General features: G+C 42.0%; 2 protein-coding genes across 7 annotated transcripts in view; both read left to right on the top strand.

The window, feature by feature from the left end:
* The window catches only part of nup93 (nucleoporin 93), a 32,563-nt gene extending 25,912 nt beyond the window's left edge, over window positions 1-6,651 (top strand). For 3 of the 6 annotated variants that reach the window (XM_021570122.3, XM_090206113.1, XM_090206118.1), the window contains exons 19-21: window positions 1,072-1,155; window positions 6,045-6,173; window positions 6,389-6,651. In XM_021570122.3, coding sequence (XP_021425797.2) covers window positions 1,072-1,155; window positions 6,045-6,173; window positions 6,389-6,496 — 321 coding nt within the window. In that variant the 3' untranslated portion in view covers window positions 6,497-6,651. Of the gene's footprint in view, window positions 1-1,071; window positions 1,156-6,044; window positions 6,174-6,385 lie in introns of all 6 variants that reach the window. The other 3 variants (XM_021570113.3, XM_021570130.3, XM_021570137.3) reach the window with 1 other exon arrangement.
* Window positions 6,652-7,985: 1,334 nt separating this feature from the next.
* On the top strand, window positions 7,986-17,529 carry slc12a3 (solute carrier family 12 member 3). The gene is made up of 26 exons (XM_021570104.3): window positions 7,986-9,404; window positions 9,543-9,671; window positions 9,779-9,854; window positions 9,985-10,080; window positions 10,706-10,845; window positions 10,962-11,072; window positions 11,337-11,448; window positions 11,566-11,696; window positions 11,871-11,955; window positions 12,056-12,213; window positions 12,317-12,424; window positions 12,517-12,640; window positions 12,728-12,829; window positions 13,200-13,355; window positions 13,477-13,576; window positions 13,704-13,815; window positions 14,286-14,423; window positions 14,516-14,622; window positions 14,719-14,801; window positions 14,881-14,958; window positions 15,052-15,159; window positions 15,385-15,496; window positions 15,694-15,780; window positions 15,974-16,112; window positions 16,265-16,332; window positions 16,456-17,529. Exons 1-26 carry the CDS (start codon window positions 9,123-9,125, stop codon window positions 16,595-16,597), a joined length of 3,084 nt encoding a protein of 1,027 aa, XP_021425779.3. The 5' UTR covers window positions 7,986-9,122; the 3' UTR covers window positions 16,598-17,529.
* Window positions 17,530-17,683: the final 154 nt, after the last annotated feature.

Here is a 17,683-nt window from a genome sequence, read left to right as displayed (position 1 = left end):
TGTCTGGGAAACTCACATCTGTGCTTGCAATAGCGCACATGAAACGGGATAATTTAGTGGATGCAACAGTAGTATATTGTCAGCTGGATTTAGAGGTCTCAACATGAAAATATACTAAATAATTGTGTATAATTAAACTAAGACCACTTTATCTTGGTCACAGACGGACGAAATCACTTTGTACTTGAAGTTGTAAGAAGTCTGCACACATTTGAATGGTGTCTCTGCACCTCTTAGTGGACATTTAAGAGAAAATTTTGTACTGCCTGAAAAAGTTTGATCATATTTATTTTACAGTTTATAAGAAATTCTAAAATCTTATAGTAAATTGTTTATCATTTTATTGTAACTATTTTAACATTTCTGTAATTTCAAGCCCTATTGCCCCACTTTTTTGAATGGAAAACAATTATATATGATTTTTAATATTTTATTTGATAAAATATTGATTTTGGCCTTTACAACTAAAGCCCATAGAAACGCATTGCATAACACATATATATATATATATATATATATATATACACATTTTTTTTATACATATTTATCCCCTTTTTTGGGGTAAGCATAAAGCTACCTTCATACTTCCATTTGTTTTTAAAAACGGTACCGGTTACCTTCAGACGAGTCCCTTGACACTTGTGGGGGTTGTAGACCAAAACGGAGAACGCCAATGTGAGAGTCTCCCCTTTCCATAATAGTTTTTAGGGCAAACCATTCGGACCCTACGAACGTTTTCCTGAAAAGGCTGATTTTCAACGTGTCTCATGGTCTGACAAACTACCTCTGCCACCTTTCACTGCAGATGCTGAAGTTTGACAGTGGTGGATTGAGACGTATCCAATGCAAAAAAAATCTCTAGTTTTAAACTGACGGATTTTGATGGGAATTTTTTGGTATGTAACTTCGATTGAAGCACCGACTCTAGGAGATAAAGGAAAGTCACCCTTTTTCAATGTTATATCGTTTTTGTGTGTTTAGATGCACAAAAACAATATAACGTTTAAAAAGGGTAAATCTTTAACTGTCTCTAACTCCTCCCCTCCAACTCTCTCTTTGTCTCTCTGTCAGGTGATGGAGAGACTGAAGCTGGTCCCTCTGAGTCAAGACAGTGTGGAGGAAAGGGTTGCTGCATTTCGCAATTTCAGTGATGAGGTGAGATATATATATATATTGTAAGTAGGTGTGTCCAAACTTTTGACTGGTACTGTGTATATATGTACACAAGCAATCAATCAAATGTATTTATAAAGCCCTTCTTAAGCCCTTCTTAAGCACCTCAGGATTAAATGTCAGTTGGCTTTTCATAGCCGATCATTCAGAGTATCTCTACCGCTCTTGCTGTCTCTAGAGAGTTGAAAACAGCAGGTCTGGGACAGGTAGCACGTCCGGTGAACAGGTCAGGGTTCCATAGCCGCAGGCAGAACAGTTGAAACTTGGAGCAGCAGCACGGCCAGGTGGACTGAGGACAGCAAGGAGTCATCAGGCCAGGTAGTCCTGAGGCATGGTCCTAAGGCTCAGGTCCTCCGAGAGAGAGAGAGAGAAAGAAAGAAAAAGACAAATAGAGAGATACTTAGAGAGAGCATACTTAAATACACACAGGACACCAGATAAGACAGGATAATTACACCAGATATACAGTAACTGACTGACCCTAGCCCCCGACACATAAACTACTGCAGCATAAATACTGGAGGCTGGAACAGGGGTGGGTCAGGGGACACTGTCTGCCCCGTCCGACGATACCGCCGGACAGGGCCAACCAGGCAGGATATAACCCCACCCACTTTGCCAAAACACAGCCCCTACACAACTAGAGGGACATCTTCAACCACAGGAGAAAGCCCATCCTGAGACAAGGCCGAGTATAGCCCACAAAGATCTCCACCACGGCACAACCCAAGGGGGGCGCCAACCTGGACAGGAAGATCACGTCAGTGACTCAACCCACTCAAGTGACGTACCCCTCCTAGGGATGGCATGGAAGAGTACCAGTAAGCCAGTGTCTCAACCCCTGTAATAGGGTTAGATGCAGAGAATCCCAGTGGAGAGAGGGGAACCGGCCAGGCAGAGGCGGCAAGGGTGGTTCGTTGCTCCAGTGCCTCTCCGTTCACCTTCACACTCCTGGGACAGACTAGACTCAATCATAGGACCTACTGAAGAGATGTCTTCAATAAAGACATAAAGGTTGAGACCGAGTCCGTGTCTCTCACATGGCTAGGCAGAGCATTCCATAAAAATGGAGCTCTATAGGAGAAAGCACTGCCCACAGCTGTTTACTTAGAAATTCTAGGGACAGGAAGGAGGTCTGAGTCTTGTAACCGTAGTGTACGTGTAGGTATGTACGGCAGGACCAAATCGGAAAGATAAGTAGGAGCAAGCCCATGTAATGTTTGTAGGTTAGCAGTAAAACCTTAATCAGCCCTTGCCTTAACAGGAAGCCAGTGTAGAGAGGCTAGCACTGGAGTAATATGATCAAATTTTCTGGTTCTAGTCAAGATTCTAGCAGCCGTGTTTAGCACTAACTGAAGTTTATTTAGTGCTTTATCCGGGTAGCCGGAAAGTAGAGCATTGCAGTAGTCTAATCTAGAAGTGACAAAAGCATGGATTAATTTTTCTGCATAATTTTTGGACAGAAAGTTTCTGATTTTTGCAATGTTACGTAGATGGAAAAAAGCTGTCCTTGAAACAGTCTTGATATGTTGATCAATAGAGAGATCAGGGTCCAGAGTAACGCCGAGGTCCTTCAGCTTTATTTGAGTCGAATGTACAACCATCAAGATTAATTGTCAGATTCAACAGAAGATCTCTTTGTACCTTGGGACCTAGAACAAGCATCTCTGTTTTGTCCGAGTTTAAAAGTAGAACATTTGCCGCCATCCACTTTCGAAACGCAGGCTTCCAGGGAGGGCAATTTTGGGGCTTCACCATGTTTCATCAAAATGTACAGCTGTGTGTCATCCGCTTTGCAGTGAAAGTTAACGTTATGTTTCCGAATGACATCACCAAGAAGTAAAATATATAGTGAAAACAATAGTGGTCCTAAAACGTAGCCTTGATGAACACCAAAATGTACAGTTGATTTGTCAGAGGACAAACCACCAACAGAGACAAACTGATATCTTTCTGATAGATAAGATCTAAACTAGGCCAGAACTTGTCCGTGTAGACCAATTTGAGTTTCCAATCTCTCCAAAAGAATGTGGTGATCGATGGTATCAAAAGCAGCACTAAGGTCTAGGAGCACGAGGACAGATGCAGAGCCTCGGTCTGACGCCATTAAAAGGTATTTTACCACCATCACAAGTGCAGTCTGTGCAATGATGGGGTCTAAAACCAGATTGAAGCGTTTCGTATACATTGTCTTCAGGAAGGGTGTGAGTTGCTGCGCAACAGCCTTTTCATTTTTTTTGAGAGGAATGTGAGATTCGATATAGGCCGATAGTTTTTTTTATATTTTCTGGGTCAAAGTTTGGCTTTTTCTAGAGGCTTTATTACTGCCACTTTTAGTGAGTTTGGTACACACCCAGTGGATAGAGAGCCGTTTATTATGTTCAACATAGGATGGCCAAGCACAGGAAGCAGCTCTTTCAGTAGTTTAGTTGGAATAGTGTCCAGTATGCAGCTTGAAGGTTTAGAGGCCATGATTATTTTCATCATTGTGTCAAGATATATAGTACTAAAACACTTGAGTATCTCCCTTGATCCTAGGTCCCAGTAGAGTTGTGCAGACTCAGGACAACTGAGCTTTGGAGGAATATGCAGATTTAAAGAGTCCGTAATTTGCTTTCTAATGATCTTTTTGATCTTTTCCCCAGAGGTTCATGAATTTATCACTGCTGAAGTGAAAGCCATCCTCTCTTGGGGAATTCTGCTTTTTAGCTAGCTTTGCGACAGTATCAAAAATACATTTGGGATTGTTCTTATTTTCCTCAATTAAGTTGGAAAAATAGGTTGATCGAGCAGCAGTGAGGGCTCTTCGATATTGCATGGTACTGTCTTTCGAAGCTAGTTAGAAGACTTCCAGTTTGGTGGAGCTCCATTTCTGTTCCAATTTTCTGGAAGCTTGCTTCAGAGCTCAGGTATTTTCTGTATACCAAGGAGCTAGTTTCTTATGACAAATCTTTTTAGTTTTTAGGGGTGCAGCTGCATCTAGGGTATTGCGCAAGGTTAAATTGAGTTCCTCCGTTAGGTGGTTAACTGACTCTGACGTCCTTGGGTAGGTAGAGGGAGTCTGGAAGGGCATCTAGGAATCTTTGGGTTGTCCGAGAATTTATAGCACGACTTTTGATGATCCTTGGTTGGGGTCTGAGCAGATTATTTGTTGCAATTGCAAACGTAATAAAATGGTGGTCCGATAGTCCAGGATTATGAGGAAAAACATTAAAATCCACAACATTTATTCCACGGGACAAAACTAGGTCCAGATTATGACTGTGGCAGTGAGTAGGTCTGGAGACATGTTGGACAAAACCCACTGAGTTGATGATGGCTCCGAAAAAGCCTTTTGGAGTGGGTCTGTGGACTTGTCCATGTGAATATTAAAGTCATCAAAAATTTGAATATTCTATCTGCCATGACTACAAGGTCCGATAGGAACTCAGTAAGGAACGCTGTATATGGCCCAGGAGGCCTGTAAACAGTAGCTATGCAAGTGATTGAGTAGGCTGCATAGATTTCATGACTAGAATCTCAAAAGACTTGATTTTGTTGTTGTTGTTTTTGTAAATTGAAATTAGCTATCGTAAATGTTGGCAGCACTTCCGCTACTACTGGTCAAACATTTTAACACCTACTCATTCAAGGGTTTTTCTTTCTTTGTTTTACTATTTTCTTCATTGTAGAATAATAGTGAAGATATCAAAACTATGAAATAACACATTGAATAATCATGTAGTAACCAAAAAAGTCTTAAACAAATCCAAATATATTTGAGATTTTAGATTCTTCGAAGTAGCCATTCTCTCAACCAGCTTCACCTGGAATGCTTTTCCAACTGTCTTGGAGTTTCCACATCAGATTGGATGGCGTATCTCTACAGAATGCTGTGTTAGCCATGCTGGTTAAGTGTGCCTTGAATTAAAATTAATCACAGACAGTGTCACCAGCAAAGCACCATCACACCACCTCCATGCTTCACGGTGGGAACCACACATGCAGAGATCATCTGTTCACCTACTCTGCGTCTCACAAAGACACGGCGGTTGAAATCAGAAATCTCAAATTTGGACAGATTTCCGCTGGTCTAATGTCCATTGCTCGTGTTTCTTGGCCCAAGCAAGTCTCTTATTATTATTTGTGTCATTTAGTAGTGGTTTCTTGGCAGCAATGTGTCTGTTACTTGAACTCTGAAGCATTTATTTGGCCTGCATTTTAGCTGGTAACTCTAATGAACTTATCCTCTGCAGCAGAGGTAACTCTGGGGTCTTCCGTGTCAGTCCTCATGAGAGCCAGTTTCACCATAGTGCTTGATGGTTTTTGCGACTGCACTTTCAAAGTTCTTGAAATGTTCCCTATTGACTGACCTTCATGTCTTAAAGTAATGATGGAATGTCGTTTCTCTTTGCTTATTTGAGCTGTTCTTGTCATAATATGGACTTGGTCTTTTACCAAATAGGGCTATCTTCTGTATAGCCCCCTGCCTTGTCACAACACAACTGATTGGCTCAAACTCATTAAGAAGGAAAGAAATTCCACAAATGAACTTTTAACAAGGCACACCTGTTAATTGAAATGAATTCTGGTTGACTACCTAGATTAAGCTGGTTGAGAGAATGCCAAGAGTGTGCTGTCATCAAGGCAAAGGTGGCTATTTGAAGAACCTCAACTATAAAATATATTTTGATTTGTTTAACACTTTTTTTGGTTACTTCAAATCTGTGTTATTTCATAGTTTTGATGTCTTAACTATTATTCTACAATGTAGAAAATAGTTTTTTTTTAAGTCAGTATGCAACATGACACTTCCAAAGTGTACATGTAATCTTCTCTTGTCCTTTTTTTTCTACTGTCTCTGTCTTATTCTCATTTGCATCTTCTTCCAGGTCAGGCATAATCTGTCGGAGGTACTCCTGGCCACCATGAATATCCTGTTCACGCAGTGCAAGCGGCTGAAGGGGGCCGCAGCAGGAACCCCTGGTCGACCACAGAGGTCCATGGAGGACAGAGACTCGGTGAGGAGATGGCCATGGGATAGAACCTGAGGAACTTTCTCAATACTTTTGGGGGCTGTGCATTGTGATGAACTGGGCAGTAAAGACATGCCTCTGCTCCATTATGTGATATTTCATAGAATAATGAGTAATGTGCTGTCTTGTTTTTATCTGTTTTGACACATGATTGATTTCTCTGTCAGCTCTAAGATGTATTTTCTGTGTGTCAACAGCAGCTGCGCAGCCAAGCCCGTGCACTGATCACGTTTGCTGGGATTATCCCGTACCGCATGGCAGGCGACACCAATGCCCGGCTGGTGCAGATGGAGGTCCTGATGAACTGACCCCAGAATACCTTCAAGCCCCAGCCATACCCACCCTTTTCATCAACTGTCAGATTTTGTTTTTCTTCGTCCCCATTTTATGTTTCTTTGTCCTTATTTGTTGCTCCATATTTGTATTTTTTTCAAAAATTCAATAAAATGTCAGTTAAATTTAATTTCTTATGCATTCATTTCATTTGATTAATTTGCATTTAGTATTTCAGTTTGCTTGTTTATTTTATTATTATGCATCATGATCATCTATCTATACAAGTATTATTGGTTTGAGTCCTACCTGGATTTAAAGAAAGCTGAAGGAAGTACTGTTAGAATCATTTGGAATTATTGATTTTAAAATCAATTGTGCCCTTTTGATATTATTATATGGTAAAATGCATATTTTAAGATTTTGGCAATTAAGCCCTTTTTTCTACTTTCCCAGAGTCAGATGCACTCTTGCTGCTAAAACTGCACACTGAGACATAAAAATGGTACCCATGAGTTAATCTGACTCTTGGTAAATAGAAAGAATTGCTTAATTGCCAGGATCTCCAACTATTCCTCAGACATGGCCTGCCTATAGTCATAGAAGCAACAGGAAATTGGGAATCATATTGAACTAGCCATAATCCAGTGGTCCAGGAAGAACTAAATCTTGCAAAAAGTTTTGTCATCACCAGAAGATGTGTGTTCTACATTGAATCCACCTCCGCAGTCGATTAAAAATGTCATTTGGAGAAACCATTGATTTTATAAAGGTAGCATGTCAAACTGAAACCGGCAGCTAATACGATTTTGTGGGTGCTAGAACGACAATTCAGCACCCACTGTGTAATCTGTAAATTGGTCAAACTGCACACCCACACATACAAAATTGTATCCCTGCTGGTGGTTATAAGGAATTGATGATGATATATGATGATGATATACCAATCTTTGCTACTAGTTATACCTGATTGATTTGCTTAGAAAGGTCTGTTTCTTTGGATAACATCTCCCCTTTTACACTATCAGCAGCTGAAGAAATAATACTCTTGAGTAGGTGAGAGGAACTGTATTGAAAGTACATTGTGATGGGCCCTATCATGTATGACACTGCTACACTTATTGGCAGATGGTTAGAAGGGAAGGAAATGCCCTGAGAGAACACAGATGGGAGTCTGCTTGGCTGCGCTAGATTGTCGAGAAGCCTTTCCTCTCAAACTGATTCCATTGTCACCACAGGGGACTTGTCTTCATTATGGAGAGAACCAAATTGACTGTGCGGGCTCTTTTAATGCAGTTTTTTTAACTTCACTCACAGCCCTTATCATGAGTTCTGCAGACAATGCCCTTGCTACGCACCACATCTGCTCTGGTGAAGATCAGTCTGGAGCTCTGTGGAAAAGACATGGACCGTCTGCCAAGGTGGATCCACTCTCAGGTGTGTGTGCTGCAGCTGGTGTTGTGAATCAGGCCGATGCCACACACCTGCTATAACCCGGCTATTTCACAACACCAGGGTGGCACTGCACCACTGCCAACGAGATGCCAATGGACAAGCAACAGAAGCAGCTTTGAGGAGCCGAAGAGTTCCTACGGTTCACCTGATGAAATGTCTGCTCTGATTTTAAATTCAATGTCGTGTAAAAGCATTTGATTAAACGTTTTTTCATGATATTGTGAGTTTTTACTTAATTTATTTAATAATGGAGGACAATTGTGCCCCAAGGAGATAAATAAACTAATTTATTTGTATTCCAGGAGGAAATGCTTTGTTAAAAAGTTATATTTTCCGGATATACAGTAAGTAATCCATTTTGGCCCAAATGCAGTCAGGGGATCAACAGTTTTGAAAAGTAAGGCTTCTTTACCAAGAACTGTCTGCAGGGTCAGCGGTTTAATGGAAACTCAATGAAAGGGAACACATACTGCTGCTGGCACAACATGGTTGCTCAGCTGAGACTGTAACAGTCATTTACCATGCTGTTTTACACAACATGACCAACTGATACCAAGGTCATCCTTTAACTGAGGCAGTGAAGTGGTAAACACACACCAAAACATTTCAAGCATGACTGTTTTGGGGATGGCTTTTACATAGCAAGAATGAGGTCACCTGAAAGTTATTCCTTAGTGGCAACTTTATCAAGATATAAGTATTCAATTATTTTATACTGTTTGGTTTAATACTGAATGGCTGGCCAAAGGAGAAGACAGGGATTTAGGTTTAAATTTAGGTTTTTAAGGTGATGGAGCTGTCTCCCAAACTTGTTGCCTTTCCATGTATTCAATATAAATATTTTCAATTTCTCCCATCCTTGGGAGGCCCCTTTAAATCAATATGGAATATGAGGAAGGTTAACAGTTGCTCCTCAATGGCAATACCTTATGGAGAAGGGTTTACCTCTTCTATCTTTGTGACTTTCTGCCAAGGTTATCTTGCCTTAGATCACAAGTTAATCTATGTAATAAGGAGGTTCACAAGCCCTCGGGGGTTAGTTATAAATACAAATTGCTCTCATGGAGTTCCAAATAGGTTTAGTGAACTGAACATTCACTTATCTCAACATGGCCAAAGGCACTTCCTGCCTTTTTCAAGACATATAAAGCCCTCCATGCCACCATTTGTTTCCTATTACATGAAAACTTTGGTCTTCCACTCCAAATGGAAGAAGTACCAGCAGCACCAAATGAGGGGATAAGCCTCTCTGCTCTTAGAAGCCAGTTCTCCGTGAATGGGGAAGAAGGACCCAAGTATGGCTTTGATGGCAGCAGATATCACTACGGCGATGGGACCAGCGTGGCTTCTCAGAACTCCTCACAGATCCTCACAGGTTACGACACTCTGGATGTTGGCCCAAATTATGACTTCTATGCGAACACAAATGCCCTAGGGAGGGTGCGTCGATCAAGACCATCCCTCTTTCAGCTTCACTCCAACATTGAAGTAAGTTCGACACATTTGGCCTCTAGGCAACACACCTGCAATATGTCAGGCCTTCTATAGTGTTTTTTTTATACTGCAAATTGTACAGACTGATAGACAGTATGGTTACATCCCTATTTCCCCACCACCACCCCTAAGGAGGATTCCTGTCCCCCTCCTCTGTATGAAGAGACCAACACAGGCAGAGCACCTGGGGACAGCTCAGAAGATGATGTTGAGGAGCCTCAGTCAGAACCCACCAGGTTTGGATGGGTGAAGGGAGTCATGGTAAGACACGACAGACACAAAACAACTGAGATTCCATACAACACTATACATACTCCATTATACTGGTAGTCATGACAACATGCTAAGGAGAAGTGAATTCCCCCTAGATCCGCTGCATGCTCAACATCTGGGGGGTGATCCTGTACCTGCGGCTGCCCTGGATCACTGCGCAAGCAGGGATTGGTGGGTCAAGTGATAGGTCTCAACGCTTTTATTTTATTAAAGTGTCCATTTTTGCATTGATGGTGATTGTGTATTTCTGGGACTGTATTTGTATGGTTTACTGGATTGTATGTGATATTCCTCCTCTAAGGTTTGACCTGGGTCATCATTCTGCTGTCCTCCTGCATCACTGGCATCACGGGCCTGTCCACCTCCGCCATCGCCACCAACGGAAGGGTCAAAGGAGGTGCATTATCCCTGAAATAATACAATAATAACACAGGTTCAAGCTGGCCCTGGCCTTTTGGGGGGCCCTAAGTGATTTGGTTGGTGGGCCTCCCACCTCATGGCAAAACATTTTAGTGGCCCCCCTCTTGATGGCGGAGAGAAACATTGAAGTTTTAAAGTTAATTTCCTGTAATTCTACCGATTTTGCCATGAGGTGGAGAGAAATGTTTGGCGTTTTAAAGCTATTTTCCAGTAATTCTTCACATATTGCCATGATTTATGCCATGTTATTAACCTCTTTAGGATTGGAGATTTTTTTTAACTGAGTGAGAATGACTAACAAACCACCCCTGGAGGTCAGGGCCCCTGGAGGTCAGGGCCCCTGGAGGTCAGGGCCCCTGGGCACGTGCCCTGCATGCCCGGTCGGTATTCAGCCATGATCACTGCGTTTAGATAACTGGCTAGATTAACTACCAATCTAAAAAATTGTTAGCTGACATGGCTAATTGAGTGACTGTCAGTGACTGACATAACAAGAGAAAAGTTCCTAAACCGCTTATGTTGCTTATGCTTGGGGCCGGCTCTGTACAGGCTTCTTGTACTCAAATATTTACAACACTGATCCTCTTTTGTCCCTCTTGCAGGTGGAACCTACTTCCTAATCTCTCGTAGCCTGGGGCCAGAGCTGGGAGGATCCATTGGACTCATCTTTGCCTTTGCAAATGCTGTGGCGGTTGCCATGCACACTGTGGGCTTCGCTGAGACTGTGCAAGCATTGATGCAAGTCAGTGTGTTATCTTATAGGCCTATACCCACATCACTTATAGCCAACCTCTGAGTTGGCATTCCCTTTTTAACTGTACCCTTGTTTTAATTTGTCTCCCAAACCTCCCACCTCAGGAGAGTGGTGCTAGCATAGTGGACCCCATTAATGATATTCGCATCATTGGAGTGATCACTGTCACATGTCTGCTGGCCATCTCATTGGCTGGGATGGAATGGGAGGCCAAGGTCTGTTCAAACTTCCACTAGGAGGCACTCTTTCTAAATAACTACAGTACATGCCTTGTCACAATAGACCAGGTCTGATGATAGAACTCAATACAGTTGTTTGATCCTGGCCATTTTTTTATGAATTTGTAAAATACATGTTTTACTATAAGATGTATTTAATTTGTTTGGGAATGATTGTTTATTGTAAGCCTCTGACTATGGTGTCTCTGGATAGATGGCATGTTATCATGTGGTGCATTGTGTTCTTTGCCAACTATACAGGCCCAGGTTCTCTTTTTCATCGTCATCTTGGTGTCCTTTGCTAATTACATAGTGGGGACCATTATTCCCGCTACACCTCAGAAGCAAGCAAAAGGCTTTTTCAGTTACCAAGGTCAGAGCTCCATGGCATTTCGACAGTGTTGTAAATTTCATATTTCATATTAGATTCCAGTTATTTTTGTTTTCCTCTATCATTAAAATAGACACACTAACTATTCTTTCCCCTCAGCGGATATATTTGCTGAAAACTTTGTACCGAACTGGCGTGGGCCTGAAGGCAACTTCTTTGGCATGTTCTCCATCTTCTTCCCCTCAGCCACAGGGATCCTGGCAGGAGCCAACATCTCTGGGGACCTAAAGGCAGGTTCCTTACTCTGATCTCTCTAGAAATGTCTACTGTATATTATCCTCACTCTAGGAGAGAAGGGCTCTTTGGATGAAAGGAAGATGTTTAATTCAGATGCTTATTATAGCAAATGTTTGACTGTTGACTAGTCATTATATATTTCCCCCACTTATTTATACACAATACAGGACCCTACAGTAGCTATTCCAAGAGGAACATTGATGGCTATATTCTGGACCACTTTATCTTATCTCATCATAGCAGCAACTATTGGTGAGTTGTACACATGCACAAAGTATCTCCTCGTGATTTCATTGGTGCTTCCTTTCTGTCAATATGTGCTGTGTATGGGCCTCTCTCTGTCTTGGTTTAGGAGCCTGTCTGGTACGAGATGCGTCTGGAATTATGAATGACACCTTGGCCATGTCTAGTGCTGATAGCTGCCAGGGTCTGGCCTGTCAATACGGCTGGGACTTCACTGACTGTATTACTAACAGAACCTGCACTTATGGCCTCAGCAACCAGTACCAGGTGACCTAATACAAATGATTGATTACCATGTTTCAATGTTCAATGCACAAGTATGGCCTTGGTGCATTGTATCTGTTTCACTTCCCCTTCTTTCTGTGGTCAGAGTATGAGTTTGGTGTCAGGGTTCGCCCCTCTGATCACTGCTGGGATATTTGGGGCCACGCTCTCCTCAGCCCTGGCCTGCCTGGTCTCTGCACCCAAAGTCTTCCAGGTAGGTTATCTTAGGGAAACACGTTTACTACAAATAAAGAGGCATTGGTGTGTTATTCTATTAGCATTATCTTGTTCTCTTCTCACTTACAGTGCCTCTGCAAAGACAACCTGTATCCAGTCATTGGTTTCTTTGGGAAGGGTAATGGAAAAAACGACGAACCAATCAGAGGCTACGTCCTGGCGTACATCATTGCTGTCTGCTTCGTTCTCATTGGTAAGATAGAAATGTCAAGATAGATGCAGAGTGAAAAGGAGATGTTGTTACAGTAACACAGCCCTGCCCTGTCTTCTCACCCTTCAGCTGAGCTCAACACCATCGCTCCCATCATCTCTAACTTCTTCCTGTGCTCCTACGCTCTCATCAACTTCAGCTGCTTCCATGCCTCCATCACCAACTCCCCAGGTCAGGAGCTCAACCATGACATGGTGTCATGATCAGGACATGGTATTTCAACCAGGACATGGTATCTTGACCAGGACATGGTGTCATGACCAGGACATGGTGTCATGACCAGGACATGGTGTCATGACCAGGACATGGTGTCATGACCAGGACATGGTATCATGACCAGGACATGGTATCATGACCAGGACATGGTGTTATGACCAGGACATGGTATCATGACCAGGACATGGTATCATGACCAGGACATGGTATCTCAACCAGGACATGGTGTCATGACCAGGACATGGTATCATGACCAGGACATGGTATCTCAACCAGGACATTATATTTGCATCATATTCAGTGTGTGTGATTGACTGTGTTGCAGGCTGGCGTCCCTCCTTCAGGTTCTACAGTAAGTGGATGTCCCTGCTGGGTGCCGTGGTGTCTGTGATCATCATGTTCCTGCTCACCTGGTGGGCGGCGCTCATCGCTATTGGCATCGTCATCTTCCTGTTGGGATATGTGCTCTACAAGAGACCCTGTGAGAAAACACACACATACAAAGTTTCAAATTCATTCCCCCCATAAAATATGTTGCAGTTTTTTGGCAAGCATTGTTTTTCATTTAATATTCAGCAACTCAATCGGTTATTGATTTTTAGCTGTAAACTGGGGATCATCAGTACAAGCTGGGTCATACAACATGGCATTGTCCTACTGTGTGAGCCTGAACCAGGTGGACGATCATATCAAGAATTACAGGTCAGACCTGAACTCTCTCTGAGGACCTAATGAGAACAATGTCAGCCTTTTGTTGCTGTTCCAACTGAATAACCATTTCTCACTTTGTATGTGATTTTCTTATTCCCTTTATTCTTACCTTTCTCAGACCTCAGTGCCTGGTCCTCACTGGTCCGCCCAGTTGTCGTCCTGCATTGGTCGACTTTGTCGGAACCTTCACCAAAAATCTAAGCCTGATGATATGTGGGAATGTTGTCACTGTGAGTTATCATCTTGAATCCCTGTACAGGGCTCATTAAGGGTTGCCTTATTACCCAGGGAAAGTGACCTGAGCAGTCATGCAAGTTGAGCCTGCTCTGAGGTTGCCCGAGTAGTCAAGTATTTTTTTTACTGATAACAACCAAAATGCTAAGAATTTCAGTAGTCTGGTCTTTCTGGTTCCTCCATTGTGTGTGGGTGAAAATAGCTACTTTACATTTTCAGGCAAGTGATCACAATCTTCTGGCAACCAAAAAATAATCCTGACTTTTACAGTCATGCGTGGATACATTTTTAAGTAAGGGTGGCCGCAGCGGGAATCAAACTGACGACTGTTGGCGTTGCCACCACCATGCTCTACCAACAGAGCCACACAGAACACAATGTCAATTGTTGATTTTACATGGCCTATTTTTATATTCTATGTCATTAACCTCTAACTCCCTCTGTCACCCTGCTGCTGTGTCAACAGGGAGGTCCTTCTCCCGCAACCTTGGACACTGCCAGTAGCAACAGTCATGTTACCTGGCTGAACAAACGGCAGATCAAATCCTTCTATCACGGTGTGGTGGCTAATGACCTGCGCACTGGGGTTAAGATGCTGCTCCAGGTGGGCCGACTGCCAAGCCTTATCTATCAGGTCCATTTCATCATGTGGTTCCGTAGGATTTACTGAATGTGTTATACTGTGTCTAACTCCAGGGTGCAGGTTTGGGTCGGATCAGGCCGAATGTCCTCTTGACAGGCTTCAAAAGGGACTGGCGTAAGGACAAACCATCCTGCATTGACAACTACATTGGAATTCTACAGTGAGTGAATCACTCAGTCAAATCAGCAAGATGAGTTCATAATGGATGTGACAGAGTAAGGATGCAGTTTAATATGTCTTTGTGCATTTGTTTCAGTGATGCGTTTGACCTGCAGTATGGAGTGTGTGTGCTGCGGATGAGGGAGGGTCTGGACGTGTTTCGGCAGGCACAAACACATGGTGAGGAACCCAACAACCAGGAAGATTTAATGTTCTTTTACAATGTACCTTTATTTATCATTGTTTCCTTTTATTGCAGTTAACCCTGGGTTTGAGGCAAGCCCAGAGAGTGGTGTCAACACCTGTGTCCCCCCTGCACCCCCTGCAAATTTTTCATGTATGTATGATCATATTTAGAGTATACAGTTTGTAGTCTATGACATTCCTATTTTTCTACAGTATTGACAGAGATATTTTGTATTGGTTATAGTGGACCCTGATGCCATGGTGACTGAGCCTCAGCCTCAGCCTTCTACTGTGTTCCAGTCCCAGCAGGGGAAAAAGACCATTGATGTGTACTGGCTGTTCGATGATGGAGGTGAGATTGTTGTTCTGGATTTCAGTGTGCCCTTCCACAAATCAAATAGTTTTTATAACATAGTCAGATTGATAATGTGGGGTCATAAATCATACAATGTTGTTACATGTCAAGTACCCCAGATCAGAGAGATAACATAGGATAGAATTGTGTCATGGTCACATCAGGCAGAGGGGTCTATGTTATGTGTGAAAGGTAAATGTTAAGTCTGTTGTGCTCTTAAAGGTCTGACGTTGCTACTTCCCTACCTGCTCACACGGAAGAAGCGCTGGGCAAGGTGCAAGGTACGCGTCTTTGTGGGCGGAGACATCCAGCGAAAGGAGGAGCAAAGAAAAGAGTGAGTGTAGTGTGTTTAAGGCCATAGTGTGTGGTAGAGACATGATATCATGTTGTCCCCCTTGGCCTTTCATCCTCCTTTGAGTATAATCATTTTGCTGCACCTGCAATAACATCTGCAAATATGTGTATGCGACCAATAAACTTTGGTTTTGATTTGAATTGTTCTACTGACCATGTCCTTGTGTCCAATTTTAGAGTCATGGACCTCATCAGCAAGTTTCGCCTTGGTTTCCATGACGTTGAGGTTCTGCCTGATATCAATGCGAGACCACAACCTGAACAGTATGGTTCCCTGTCACTCACTACATACTGTATAATTGTGTACTACTCAGAATTGTACTTTCTTATCCTTGCATAAGAGTTCAGTTGCACAGTGATTCAACACTCACAATTATTAATTGAATCTACGTCCATTCACAATGTATGCAGGGCAATGCTCTGTTGAGACCCTTTCCTCTACCTCTTTCTCTGACAGTGTGAGGAGGTTTGAGGATCTGATAGGGCCCTACAGGATTAACACAGCCCAGAAGGATGGACATGTAACAGCTGAGCAGCTGAATCAGGACTGTCCCTGGATGGTGTCTGATGAGGAGATAGAGACAAATAAGCCCAAGGTGACCATTATCTGGGTTTCATTGGTCAGGACCACTCTATTGCCAAACGTTTAAATGTAGCATAGCTAGATGTGGAACATTTAGTTATGAGAGTTTCACTGTTCTCAGACAGACTGGTTACATTCCCTTCTAAATGTGTGTTTATGCACCAGACCCTACGACAGATTCGTCTCAATGAAGTTCTTCAAGATTACTCAAGGGACGCCGCAATTATATTTGTGTACGTACTCTGTTTTTGCAAACCAGATGTTTTTATTACATTCATTGACTTGAACCCACCCCATCCAATGACAAAGCTAACACAGGTGAGTGTGATAACGGATCTATGTTCTCTCATTGACAGGACCATGCCTGTGGGAAGGAGAGGGCAATGTCCCAGTGCTCTGTACATGGCATGGCTGGAGACTTTGTCTCGTGACCTGCGCCCACCAGTCTTACTGGTGAGGGGAAACCAAGAGAATGTGCTCACCTTCTATTGTCAGTGATATCTGTTTTAACCAGGTTCAAAGAAATCACCCAATGGTCAAGGAAAATAACATTGTTATTGTCATAAATGATAATGTATTAGATGTGCTCTGGTAGAAGTCCTCTGGTTATGACATTTCACGTGTTTCATTATCATCAGTACTAGACACTTTAGCCATCTGTGAAAAATGTGATTAGATTTAACGTCATCATCATTATCATCATCATCAGTATCAGAAGCATTGTTGTCATTATCATCATTAAGCAGTAGTAAAAAAAAACATTCTTGACTGTTAAACGTGTGCTTGATGATAGAAGTTTTGAAGTGTAACACCAGTGTGTATTTTTAATTGTCTATACATTTTTATTGTGCCTATTTAATTTGGAACGTAAGCAACAAAGGTAAATGGGATAACTAGGCTTAATTGTATTGTGTACCCCCTTGAAAACATCCCAATGTCACAATCATCATTCCAGATCATTCCAGTTTGAAATTTAAATGTCCATTTGAGTCCCCTGAGAAAAACAGTAATCTTATCAAACAAAGTACGAACTGTTTTTTTATTCAAATGGGTATAGAATACACAGAGGTGTAAAGTACTTAAGTAAAAATACTTTAAAGTACTACTTAAGTCGTTTTTTGGGTTATCTGCACTTTACTTTACTATTTATATTTTTGACAACTTTGACTTTTACTCTGCTATATTCCTAAAGAAAATCATGTACTTTTTACTCCATACATTTTCCCTGACAACCAAAAGCACTTGTTACATTTTTAAAGCTTAGCAGGACAGGAAAATCATCAAATTCACACACTTATCAAGAGAACATCCCTGGTCATCCCTACTGCATCTGATCTGGCAGACTAACTGAACACAAATACTTTGTAAAGTGTATGTCTGAGTGTTGGAGTGTGCCCCTGGCTATCAGTAAATAAAAAATAAAACAAGAATTGTGAAGTCTAGTTTGCTTAATTTAAGGAATTTTAAATTATTTCTACTTTTACTTTTGATACTTAAGTATATTTTAGCAATTACATTTACTTTTGATACTTAAGTATATTTAAAACCAAATACTTTTTTACTTTTACTCAAGCAATATTTTAC

The sequence above is a fragment of the Oncorhynchus mykiss genome, chromosome 2 (assembly GCF_057628025.1).
Source record: "Oncorhynchus mykiss isolate SJ-2025 chromosome 2, ASM5762802v1, whole genome shotgun sequence".
NCBI classification, from domain to species: domain Eukaryota; kingdom Metazoa; phylum Chordata; class Actinopteri; order Salmoniformes; family Salmonidae; genus Oncorhynchus; species Oncorhynchus mykiss.
The sequence above is the reverse complement of the archived record's forward strand: the minus strand, read 5'-3'. Positions and strand labels throughout refer to the sequence as shown.

Bases quoted from the DNA above. Each gene is read 5' to 3' on its own strand.
- slc12a3 (XM_021570104.3), top strand. From the start codon at position 9,123: ATGGAAGAAGTACCAGCAGCACCAAATGAGGGGATAAGCCTCTCTGCT. The intron at 9,672-9,778 runs GTAAGACACGAC...AATTCCCCCTAG, and splicing joins GATGGGTGAAGGGAGTCATG to ATCCGCTGCATGCTCAACAT. The intron at 13,577-13,703 runs GTCAGACCTGAA...TACCTTTCTCAG, and splicing joins GATCATATCAAGAATTACAG to ACCTCAGTGCCTGGTCCTCA.